Source organism: Octopus bimaculoides, chromosome 3, assembly GCF_001194135.2.
Source record: "Octopus bimaculoides isolate UCB-OBI-ISO-001 chromosome 3, ASM119413v2, whole genome shotgun sequence".
Lineage (NCBI taxonomy): Eukaryota > Metazoa > Mollusca > Cephalopoda > Octopoda > Octopodidae > Octopus > Octopus bimaculoides.
Genome location: NC_068983.1, coordinates 54,139,604 through 54,152,877, shown reverse-complemented (window position 1 = coordinate 54,152,877; position 13,274 = coordinate 54,139,604). Strand labels below are relative to the sequence as shown.

At 35.9% G+C, this 13,274-nt stretch overlaps 1 protein-coding gene across 1 annotated transcript in view; it reads left to right on the top strand.

Annotated features, from left to right (window-relative positions):
• The window catches only part of LOC106873185 (tumor necrosis factor ligand superfamily member 10), a 308,610-nt gene that overhangs the window by 280,577 nt on the left and 14,759 nt on the right, over window positions 1-13,274 (top strand). The window contains exon 3 of the mRNA XM_014920423.2: window positions 9,741-9,839. Coding sequence (XP_014775909.1) covers window positions 9,741-9,839 — 99 coding nt within the window. The remainder of the gene's footprint in view (window positions 1-9,740; window positions 9,840-13,274) is intronic.

Genomic DNA, 13,274 nt, shown 5'->3' with positions numbered 1-13,274 from the left:
ATATATATATATATATACAGTGGGCTTCTTTCAGTTTCTGTCTACCAAATCTGCTCATGAGGCTTTGATCAGCCCAAGGCTGTAACAGAAGACATTTGCCCAAGGTGCCTCACTGTGGGATTAAACCCAGAACCATGTGGTTGGGAAGCACCACACAGCTATGCCATCATTATTAAGGGTGATTCTTTTAAGATTTATGTAAACGTTTACAAAGAGCTATTTGCAACTAAATTCAGCATGGAAGCCCTCAGTGGAATGGAAGTTATATGTGTATTAAAACTGTATTTGTCATGATTACCGATATATATACCGTTTGTAGAAAAAGCAGCAAAAGAAATTAAACAAATACTTATTTATTGAGGACAGTGCCCTGGCATCAGAGCACTGCCCTTGAAGAATAAACATGTTTGGTTTTGTTCCACTGCTGTATGATATTAAGAATGTTAGAAACGATAAACTTTGCATGAGTATTCGAAACTTCACAGACACTCAACAGCAGTATTGCTACATTAACATCAGAAAACTTGTGTGATGTTAAGAAGATAACTTGCATGATGTGCAATAGAGTAAACTGCATGATTTATGCTGAAATAAACATAAAAAGTTCACAACGGTTTCACATCAGCTCTTTCATGACCATATTTCTGATGAGATATATTGGCTGTGCATTTCAATCAATTTTGAAAATAATCAAAAATGACAGCGAGAAACAAATTAAATAACTTATATTTGTTTAAATCTTCAATATTTATCATTCCTGAATAAAACTAAAAAGAAAAAGAAAAGCAACAGCAGAAGTGTTATTTGATATTCTCCAAATACTATCTTTATTATTTGTCTTAACTCTTTCTCTTTTTCTTTTTGGTATTTTCTTTAACATTCATTCTTAAATAGAATTACAAACAGATATTCTTTTACTTGTTTCAGTCATTGGATTAAGTTCATGCTGGGGCACCATAAAACTGAAAATAATGTTTGCTTCAAATTTCATTTAAGAATAAATGTAAATAAAGTAAAGCTACATATTTACTTTACCAGACATTCCAACCATCAGTTGCCAACTGAAGATCATAATGATTTTGGTACCTTCCAACAGTATCATTCCCTCAAATAATGTAAAGCAACATTAAAGCTACCAGCAAATGTTTGATTCTTTGATCCACATTGTAGCATGTGATTTTTTTTTTATCCCTGTCTGTTACCCATGCACCTCATCACACCAAACCAGGGGTAGCTGTAGCCATTTCAATTATAAAACAGTTACGTTCTGGTTTAATTATTTTGTTACTGGGGATTTCTTTTTCACTCTCACTTTTGGCCTTTCTTTCTCATACCTTGGTGTATCCATGATGAATCAGCCTTAGCTTCTCTCTGAAATTCTTGAATTGATGCTCTGATATCTATGCCAAGCTGCACTGTGGAGCTCACTACCATCAGCTTTGTTTTCCTCTGGTCTACTATATTCAGTCCTGTAAACTTTCTATTAATTGACATCGTTTGAATTTATAGGCCCTTTTTTTTTTCCTTTCTTTGTAATCCTTTATACTACAGTGGCCTCAAGCTTTGTTTGGAGCAAAACTGTATTAAAAAATCTAATGCCAGCCAGATAGGATATTGTGGTTCTAGATACAACCCCACAACATCCCATCAGTACTAGAAGAACCATATTGCACCATTCTTATGTCTCACATGACTCCCTAAATCCTTCATATTTTTGGCCCTTCCTTTCATGTACCTCCCTAAAGTACAATAAAAAACCTTCTTTACTCATGTCATTCCATGTTGTATTATTGTTGCTTTATCATTGAAATTGAATTCAAAAATATAAAAGCTTCCTCAAATCATTTGCAGTTTTGGAATCTGTGTGGTTAAGAAGCTTGTTTTGCAACAGTATAGTTTTGTATTCAGTCCTACTGCAAGACACCTCGTGCAGGTATCTTCTACAACAGCCCCAGACTGACTGATACCTTGTGAATGAATTTGGTAGATGGAAATTGTATTGCAATCCATCATGTATATGCTTACATGTGTTTGTTCCCCTCCTCCTAACTGGTGTTGGTTTGTTGATGTCTCTCTAACTTAGCAGTTCTGTTAAAGAGAACAATAGAATAAGTACCAGATTTAAAACAGCATAAGTCTTGGGGGTCAATTCATTTGACTAAAACCATTCATGACAGTATCCCCTGCATGGCTACAGTCCAATGACTGAACAAATAAAAGATAACATGTCTATAAACGTGTTTCTGCATGACTGTGTTTCATCAGTATAGACTAACAGACAGACAATTCACTATTATTATTTCTAAATAATGTATTCAGATTATTGTCTTTCATTCTTAAGAAAGAAAGTGGAAGACAAAGAGAATTAAAATTGGAATTACTCGGTGTTTCTTCATCTGCCAAAACCAAGGTATTCCTTTGAAGTTTAAATTTTCAGTTGGCATCGAAAATATTCTGTTTTCATATTTTCCTTTGTATCAACTGGTTTTTAAGTAGTTTATGTCTCCTCTTAATAAGTTGGATGCACATATACATTGACTTCTAAAGTAGAATTATGATGACAGTTTGACTTCTTATTCTATCCAAGTTCTCTCCTACTGTGCAGCACCTTGTGTAGGTGTCTTCTTCTATATAGCCCCAGGGCAATCAAAGATTAGTGAGTAAATTTGGTTGACAGAAACTGAAGGAAGTGAGCAAGCTGGCAGAAACGTTAGCACGCCGGACAAAATACTTAGTGGTATTTCATCTGCCATTACGTTCTGAGTTCAAATTCCGCCGAGGTTGACTTTGCCTTTCATCCTTTCAGGATCGATTAAATAAGTACCAGTTATGCACTGGGGTCGATATAATCAACTTATTCCCTTTGTCTGTCCTTGTTTGTCCCCTCTGTGTGTATCCCCTTGTGGGCAGTAAAGAAATAAGAAACTGAAGGACGCCCATGTGTGTGTGTGTGTGTGTGTGGTAGAGAGAGAGAAAGCAATTGTGGGTGTATTCTTCTTTTGACATCATGTAATAGTTATGGAGATGTGTCACTGCAATGTTGTTTGTTTCTGATTTTCGATGCACAACATGACTGGCCATGGGGAGAAATATTATCTTGCTTAGAAATGGGTGAGTATTGGCAATAGGAAGAACATCTAGCCATAGAAAATTTACCTCAACAAATTCTGATTGACTCATGTAAGCATGGGAAAATGGACAATAAATGAGAATAATTCCAGAGTTGTCATCATGCTTTCAAATTGCCCTCACTGGCTGTTACTTTTGTTTATTCTGTATTTTTGTAAGAAAATGAAGGAAGAAAATCACCCCCCACACACAGACACACACAACACGTGGAAAACCATATTCATTATCATTACTCAATTCATCACTATTTTATTGTCTAATTTTCCATGCTTCTATGGGTCAGATGACACATATTTTATGGCCGGATGCCCTTCCTGTTGCTAACCCTTACATTTCCAAACAAGTAATATTTGCCCATGACGAGGCATATTTTTTGCAGAAATGTTTATTTACAACAATTATGTAAAGTCAAAGCATGGAGAAACAAACATACTCACACATATATATATATGTGTGTGTGTTTAAGCTTTCTTTCAGTTTTTATCTACCAAATCTACTCACAAGGCTTTGGTCAGCTTGGGGCTATAGTTGAAAATATTTGTCCAAAGTGCCATGCCTTAAGACTGAACCCAAAACCATAAGATTGGAAAACAAACTTCTTAACCATATAGCCATGCCTGCATCTGTATCCATGCCAGCACCTCAGTCTTATTGTTGTTGTTGTTATAGTAAAGAAAGGATTGTAATCATTATTCATTCCTTCAGTTGATTCTCTTCTTTACAAAAACAAAATGTTGCTATCCAATCAACATATATTTCTCTTATTAATAAGTCATTTAGGTTTAAATACTAGCATAACGAAACAAGCTAACTGTCTGTCAAAACAACCAATAAATACTTGAAAGATTTCCTTTCTAAACCTAAGAAAGCTCATCTTGAAAATGAGAGCTTTCTTGTACTAAATGACAATTTTACTGCAATACTTCTGTATATATTTGTTCTCTTCTCTGAGTCAGTTTACCAAAACAATTAAGGGGGTAATGCTGTCGGTGGTGATGGTGGTTGAGAAATAACATTCTTTAGGTTTTAGTGTTTGGTGTTGCTTTTTTTTTTTTTGCCAGTCGTACCAGGTATGTAATATATGGGCTCTGTTGGTTACTAGCTCTGCTGCGAGTATAGGAAGAGTTGGCTAATCTCATTAATTTATACCTACCTGTTTACTTGTTTTTTGGCCACCGTTCTGTGTAGAGGGAATTAAGGTTTGTGTCAATGCGTCTGTAGGTATTTGTCTCGTATGTATGCTTCTATATTTATCTCAATGTATGGATGTTTATGTGTTTGGGAGAAAGAAGGTGTGTGTGTGTGTGTGTATGTATGTATGTGGTAGTGATAGTGATGGTGAAGGTCTGTTTGCAATGTGTTGAACTTGAAAAGAACTAAGGGTATATCACTGATCTAAGTATTGTTCAAACAAACATAAAAGATGATAAAATAAAACATAGCCTGGAAAAGTCTGTTAACAAACAGAACATGTAAAGCCACCTGACAACCAAAGATAAATAATGGTATAACAAAAATTCTGCTCCCAGATAGATTTCTCAATAAATACCTTTATTATTGTTAATATTATTATTACTATCATTATTATTATTATTATTATTATTATTATTATTATTATTTCAATTTATTTGAAAGATGTTTTATAGGAACAGTAAACCGTTTCTTTGTGTGTGTAGTCAATATGAGGCACATAAATATAATATAAAATAAACATCCATTTTGTTTCTCTTTGTTTGTATTACAAATAACGTCTTCTTTTTTTTTTTATCCCACCGCGGTCTTTATGAAGTTTTGTATATATTTTCTTTTTTTTTTTTTCCCATACTTTGCCAAACCCCTATTTGCTTGAATATTTTATTTACCAAGGTAGAAAGATTCTATGAAAGATGATGGGAAGGGAATACTGAGGAAAATATGGTCAAGAGTTATGCGTCTGGGAGGAAACGTATAAAGTAGCGACTCAAAAACCAACTTCAACAAACATTGCTTTATTCTTCTAAGGATATATATAATACATGTATGTGTGTGTATGTATATATATATATATATATACATATATATTGCTCTTTTATTGTGGCATACAGTCTCCTCATATTAGATCTTTATTCCTGATGTTTTTATGACGTATGTTTTGATTTTTATATTTGTTTAACATCCTTTGTCTATCCATTCGTGCAATGAATAAGTGATTGAAGCACAACCAGTGTACAGGTAGAGGATTTCATAGCCTTGTATTTAGAACAAATGTGTGCTCACTATTTCTGTGTAAAAATAGTTAATCCTGTCAGAGGGAAACAAATAGGGTCTTTTAAAGATTCATATCTGTAATCATTGTCATCAGTTTTATGTCTGCTTTCCATGTTTGTACTGGTTATTTGCTCCTCTGTAACACAGTGTCCCACCATTTGCTGCTTTCCTTTGTGAGGTGAAATCCTTTGTGTGGTTCAACATTCTCCTGCATACATCTTCCTCTTCACACACATACATCATCATCATTTAATGTCCATGTTCCAGGCTGGCATGGGTTGGAAGGTTTGACAAAGATCCAATGAGTAAAGGATTACATCATACTCCAGTATTTGCTTTGGTATGATTTCCGCAGCTGGATTCCCTTCCTAATGCCAACCACTTTACAGTGTGTACTGGATGCCTTTTTCATGCCACCAGCTAAAACATTTGATGTGTTGACCTAGAGAACCATGTATATGTCATGCTTAATATATATATATATATATATATATATATATATATATATACAGTTGATAGGCCAGTTACTGCAGTATTTGTCCTGAGATAACATCTCTTATGGACATACTTTGTTAAAAACACAAAGTTGCAGAAAGCTAAAAGTTCATCCCAGCAATGGCCATGAGAATGGGCAATGTGTTTCAGTTTTTATGGGCATATAAAAAGTAGGTGCAGGAGTGGCTGTGTGGTTAGTTAGCTTGTTTACCAACCACATGGTTCTGGGTTCATTCCCACTGTGTGGCATCTTGGGCAAGTGTCTTCTACTATAGCCTTGGGCCGACAAAAGCCTTGAGTGGATTTGGTAGACGGAAACTGAAAGAAGCCCGTCGTATATATGTATATGTATGTATGTGTGTGTATATGTTTGTGTATCTGTGTTTGTCTCCCCAGCATCGCTTGATAACCAATGGTGATGTGTTTACGTCCCCGTAACTTAGTGGTTCGGCAAGAGAGACCGATAGAATAAGTGCTAGGCTTCCAAACAAGTCCTGGGGTAGATTTGCTCAACTAAAAAGCAGTGCTCCAGCATGGCCGCAGTCAAATGACTGAAACAAGTAAAAGAGTGTATACCAGATTTTTATTCAGTTGAGTGGCGATTTGCAACATCAGTGAATAAGTCATCCACCGTTTCCTGTATTGGAGATGACAAATACTCATCTGAGCATCTGGCTGGCTGCAAGTGTGTGCCTTTGGAAAAAGCATTCAAAAATATGTGTCCGGTGTTCTTGATAGCTGCTGCTGAGACTAAGTTTTGTCTCCCTCTGATATCTTTTGTCTTTAACAGCACATCCATAAGAGATGTTATCTCAGAACAAATACTGCAGTAACTGGCCTACTGACAGCATGTATTCATTAAGTATCATACATATCTAGTATTTTAATTAAATACTGCCTCAATTGCATGTAGTAAAGATATCTATCTATTTATCTATGTGTGTGTCTGAGAGAGAGGATTCATGTTATGTGCAGTAAATCGCAGCAATGAACATTTTTCGTTATGCTCCCCTACAATGTTGCATTGTCTTTCGATGGAGAGATGTTGTGATATTTATGACCTCTTTATCTTAAGTAAAATGTAAACGTAACACTGTGTTAAGCTTACATGTTGAGATATATATATAAAAGAAAGTATTATCTTCAATAATGCTTATTTATAACACTAAACATTTTTAATGTACTTAATGTACAATTCATTATACCTCACACTCACTGTCTGTATTCCCTATTTTACTCAGTTTCTTGTATTTTGAGATGCTCTGACATCTTGTCACCACCATCTTTACATTTTCTTTCCAGCTCTGCTCCCACTCACCCTTATATAATGCAGAATAGCCATGTATCTATAACATGACACTTGTGCTTCTCCCACTATCGCATTTTAGCTCTCAACACCTGGCATAGAATTCTTCCCCCTTCTTCCCCTCTCAAATCCCAAATACTTTCTTCCTCCCTTTATTCAAGGGGGCTTTTTCCATTTTCCTGTTCTTTTCTCATCTTGCATGTTACATGACAACCTCACTAGTGTTAGTGGTATGAAAACCAGCACCCAGTGCACACTGTAAACTGGTTGGCTTTGGGAAGGGCATCCAACTGCAGAAACTATGCCAAAGCAGGGGGCTCAATAAATCCTGTCAAACCTTGCAAGCCATGCCAGAATTCAACATGGACCTTAAACGATGATGATTATATATATGTGAAATAATGAATTGTAAAAGAATAAGAGCTGAAATGTTTCTTATAAATTATAACAACATACTTAACAGTTACAACAGAAATAAGTTCTCAGAGATAAAGTTAGGGTATGAAAATTATCTTATCAAAAATGGATCTAGAGACATATGGCTTCTGGCCACAATAAAACAAAATTCCCAAGAAAGTTGAATTCCAAAGTTTTTATTAGCCACCCGCAAGAAGTTCTAGAATGTTCAATGAAAGCCTTTAGGCATGAAAATTTAACTTTACTGTATTTTTAATCTAACTGCCTATCACGAACTGATACCACAGATGCTCGACTGCATATTGCTATAAATAGTATTATCGTTACTTATCAGCAGTTTTGGTTTTTGAGTTTAAACATTCTTCGGTCAAGTTCAAAGGAAGGCAATTAATTAAGTGGTAGACTGGCCGACACATTTAAGTGTTGGACAAAATGCTTTCTGATAATATATATTCTAAGTTCAAACACCACTGAAGTGAACCTAATCTTTCATAGGTCCAGGCATGGCTGTACAGTTAAGTAGCTTGCTTCCTGCCCATGTGATCTTGGATTCAGTCCCATTGCCTGGTATCTTGGGCAAGTGTTGTCTTCTATAGTGCTGGGCTGACAAAAGCCTTGTGGGTGAATTTGGTAGATGAAAACTGAATGAAGCTTGTTGTGCATGCATGCATGTTTATGTATACCTTTGTCTTGACATAAAATGACAGCTTAAAGAAGCATCACCATCATACAAGTGATGTTCATTTCCAGTTTTCGATGAAAAACACACCTGGCCATTGGAAATATTACCTTACTTGGAAACAGATGAAGGCTGCCAAAAAAAAGGCTTCCAGCCATAGAAAATCTACCTCAACAAATTCCAGCTGTTCCTTGCAAGCATGGAAATGTAGGCATTAAATGATGATGATGATGCTATCTGCTTTATAACTGATTATCCTGTTCACCTCAACAAGTGGTTCTCAAGGGGGAGGGGTCCATATGATCCATGGGGGGGTGCATTGACCCTTGGTGTGGGGGGGTCATGCAAGATTTTGCTGTTAAAAACTATGTGCAATGAATTTACAATACACAAAATATTTTTATGATTTTTTAAATACAATTCCTAAGAATATTTAATAATAAAAATATAATTGGATGTTTTAAAACATGGAATGACTAAAATAGGAATCAAAGGGCTCCATGAGTAAAAATTGGTTGAGAACTCCTGACCTAGACATTGCCACTGCATCATAGAGTGTGATGATGATGATGAAGACTACAGTAGCTCTTTGACTAGACAAGGTTAAATTTTCTACAGAAGTATAAGTAGTAGCAATATGCTGGATTACAATATACTACTATTGCTACTACTAATTTTATTGACACTGAAAAGATGTAAAGTTCAGTAGACCTAATAAAATTTGAGCTCCTAATTTAGTAATTTAAAGGATTGGCCAGAACCATGTGTAGGTGTTCATGGGCCCAAATGCTATACTGAGTGGGCTCCCACAGTTAACTGTTAGACTATGTGTTCACATATATCTCCCACTTCCTAAGGAATTCAAGAGCCCTGGAGCTTCCTGAGCCCTGGTATTTAAGACAGGTATCTGTAGTACCTACTTTAAGACAGTACCAGAAGGAGAAAGCATATAGTCTGGTTCTCAACAATTTTTGCCAAATCACTGTTTATAAGCAACAAGGAGCTAATTGATATGGTTGATAATATATATGCCTACAGTAATCCTTCATTTAAAAGGCTAATTCCAGACTTTGATCCATATTGCAAAAAAGGAGCACAGAGGGTTTATCAACCCTTTTGAGTCATGACAGTTTTCCTGCTGATATTTTCAGCTTAGCATAAATGGCACCCTAGCTACTCCAAGTTATCACATATCTGTTGTCTGTTAGTCTTGTGCAATTTTCTGCCACCTGTCCTAAGAATTACTGCATTCACTGTTTGACTAGTCTAGATACAACAACAACAAGCTGGCACAAACAACAACAACAACTACTACATTAATAAAACGATGTCTGAATATTGCCTTTATAAATTGATGTCTGCATTGGAATCATTCAGGAAATTTTTTTTTTTTCATAAGCTGGTATCTTGTTTCTGTTATAGCTAAAAAAAAAAATGTTTTTACAATAATTTTTATTTTCATTTCAGGAAACATTAAGCTGTCCAATGAAGATTCTCCAGGTGATAAAGAAAATGTTCCAGCAGCCCATATGATGGGAAGTATAAAATCTAATGTGCCGTCAAGAGGTTGGTAGTTTGGCATTTCTTATTTGTTTTTTGTCTTCTCCATCTCCTCTCTCTCTCTCTGATTATATTTATTCTATCTTCTTATTTGCTTATTTTGCTATTTTCTGTTTGAGAAGAATTTTAGCTGCACCTGTATAGATATCTAAAATTTTGTAAGATATCTCTGAATATTACACACACACACACACACTCAAACATGCATACATGCACACAAAGGGTAGACACACAGGCAGACATATGAACAGGCATGTAGACATAGTCAAAATGCTCAAATTCAAGACATTTTTATCTCTATGTGCTTATTATTGAACAGAAGTTGTTTTGTATCTGACTAGCATAGATATAACTTTATATTGAATTTCAGATTTTGTTTTATTTTGGTACTTTCCTAAGAATTAAGTCTTAGAAATCATTCTATTTCTTATATTCATATCTCAAAATTTGAATCTAACTCACACCAACAATTTCCTCAATTGACTGCAATCTCAATGGCAGCTGTTTGCTTTTCTCTTTTCAAGATTAAATTCTCAGACTACGATGGTGTTTCTTTATTTTTTATAATACTCTTCTTCCTTTTATTCCTCTTTGAAAAATAGGTGAATGTTGGTATCAAGATAATCCCATTAGAATTTCTTAATCTTTAACAGTTTTTAACAGTCTTAGTTCTTACTTAATCCAGGTTCTTAGTCTTTCATTCTATTCAGAAACAGTACTATATTCTTTCAATTCATCTTGGCTTTTATTCAAATTATCTTTAAAGGCATTAAAGTTATAGATATTATTATCATTATTGTTGTTATTATTATTATCTTTGTTATTTTATTCAATCTCATTTTAATTCTTCAAATTTATATAAGTGATCCTTGAAAATGTCAGTTAGACCATATTTTAAATCCGTAAATCAATGCAAGTCAAAGAAGAGATGCGTAGTGGCTAGAGTGTATTCTACAGAAGCTGGAGAAAATTCCAAAGACATTTAGTCATCAAGATATCAAAGTTTTAATGATAAATGTTCCACAGATGTTGTTGTTGTTGTTGCATAACAGTAGTAGTAGCAGTAGTGGAATCTGATTGAAGTGACTAACAAAATTAATGATTGATGGTAACCAATACACTCAAAACACTATAACAAGACAATGAGGGATTGTATACATGATTGCTCAACCTGCTAGAAATAACAGCTATGTATTTCTAAAATTACAACCTTTTTTTTTAATAGGTTCAGACTGTGGCCATGCTGGAGCACAGCCTGGAAGAATTTTTAGTTGAATGAATCAACCCCAGTACTTAGTTTTTTAAGCTTGGAATTTATTCTGCCAGTCTCTTTTGCTGAACTGTTAAGTTATAGGGACACCATATTTTTATATAAGTTAAACTATAAGGGCACTGTTAAGTTATATAAGCACACCAACACCAGTTCTCAGGTGGTGGTGAGGCACACACACACACGATGGGCTTCTTCCAGTTTCTGGCTATCGAATCCACTCACAAGCCTTTGGTCAGCACAAAGCTATAGAAGATACTTGTCCCACAATGGGACTGAACCCAGAACCATGTGGTTGGGAAGCAAACTTCTTACCACATAGTCATGCCAGGACCAATTTCTTTTTTTTTTTAATAAAGGAAGGATTCATTGGACAGTGTAATCCTAGATAGACATAGAAGGTAGGATGTTCATGCTTGGAATGCCTTTCATCGTTATTTTGTTCTTTCAAGACAGACAAGGGTTATACAATGGTAGCAACACACCAAATTTAATCTAGTTTCATTGGAGTTATGTTTTTAAGCCTAATATCATTGTCGGAGCAGCTGTCTGGCTTCCATGCCAGTGGCACATAAATAGCACCATTTGAGCGAGATCGGTACCAGTGTCGCTTCACTGGCACAAAAAACATTCGAGCAAGGTCATTGCTGGTGCCGCTGGACTGGCTCCTGTGCAGGTGGCACATAAAAAACACCATTTTGAGCATGGCCATTGTCAGTACTGCCTGACTGGGCCTCGTGCTGGTGGCATGCAAAAGCACCCACTACACTCTTGGAGTGGTTAGTGTTAGGAAGGGCATCCAGCTGTAGAAATTTTGCCACATCAGATTGGAGCCTGGTGCAGCCATCTGGTTCGCCAGTCCTCAGTCAAATCGTCCAACCCATGCTACCATGGAAAGTGGACGTTAAACGATGATGATGATGATGATTACTGGAAGAAACTTCAAAATATTGCTTTCTACTACAGACAGAAGACTGAAATTTAGGGGTAGAGGGTTAGTCAATTACATGAACCTCAATTCTTGACTAATCCTTAATTTATTGACCTCAAAAGGATGAAAGCCAAAGTTGACTTTGGCAGAATTTGGACTCAAGGTAAAGATGGACGAAACTTCACCATGCATTTTGTCAGGTGTGTTGACAATTCTGCTAGTTCGTTACCATCAGAGACTTCTAAATATTAAGAGTGAATTCCATTTCCATTGATGGGGAATAAAGTTGTTAATGAATTCTAACATAGGTACAAGCCTTAGATTTGAGGGGAGGGGCATATTTGGTTGTATCAACCCTAGTATTTGACTGGCACATTATTTTTAATCACTCTAAAAAGATGAAAGACGTCAACCTCAGTGTTGCTTGCACTCAATATATAAAGGGCTGGAGTTAATTACCACAAGGTGTTTTGTCCAAAGCTCTAATGGTGTCAGTCCATATTGAGACTTTTGGATGACGCTCATTATCATGTGATTGACCAGACTATCAGATGTTATACACCACTGGTCACTATGCGCTTTGCATTGTTTTAGTTTTCAAACAATGCCACCCCACTGATTAAGTGAGCAGGCCAACATTCCTCCCAATCGGAAGACTAGTCCACTGCAGGGTGGCCCATTTACAGCCGAGTGGACTGGAGCAACATGAAATGAAGTGTTTTGCTCAAGAACACAACCTGCCACTCAGTCCGAGAACCAACCCCATGATCTGACATGAGCACAACACCTTAACCACAAGGTCATGTACCTTCTTGTTATAATGGCTTTAAATCAGCCTTATTGTTCTGTTGGCCCTTCATAAATATTATGGATCTAGCCTCTCACACCTAGCCTACATTGTCATTCTACAACTAAACAATCACCTCATGGAAATCTCAAAGCTACGAATTAATGCATGATTAATTTGAACAATGTTAATCAATATGCATTACATTAGAATAAATAATCTGAATACTAAAGACTTATATCCAACCATTTTATCTAAGATGAGGGTCTCTTTACAATCACTTGATGCACCATGTCTAAAAGCAGAAAGAGCGAACACCATTGGCCTAAAGACAGATGAAATACCGCTAAGCATTTGATCCGGTATGCTAATGATTCTGCCAGCTTGTTGCCTTCAGAGTCTTCTAATTATTAAGAATGAGTTCCATTGACAGGGAATATAGTTGTTAATGAA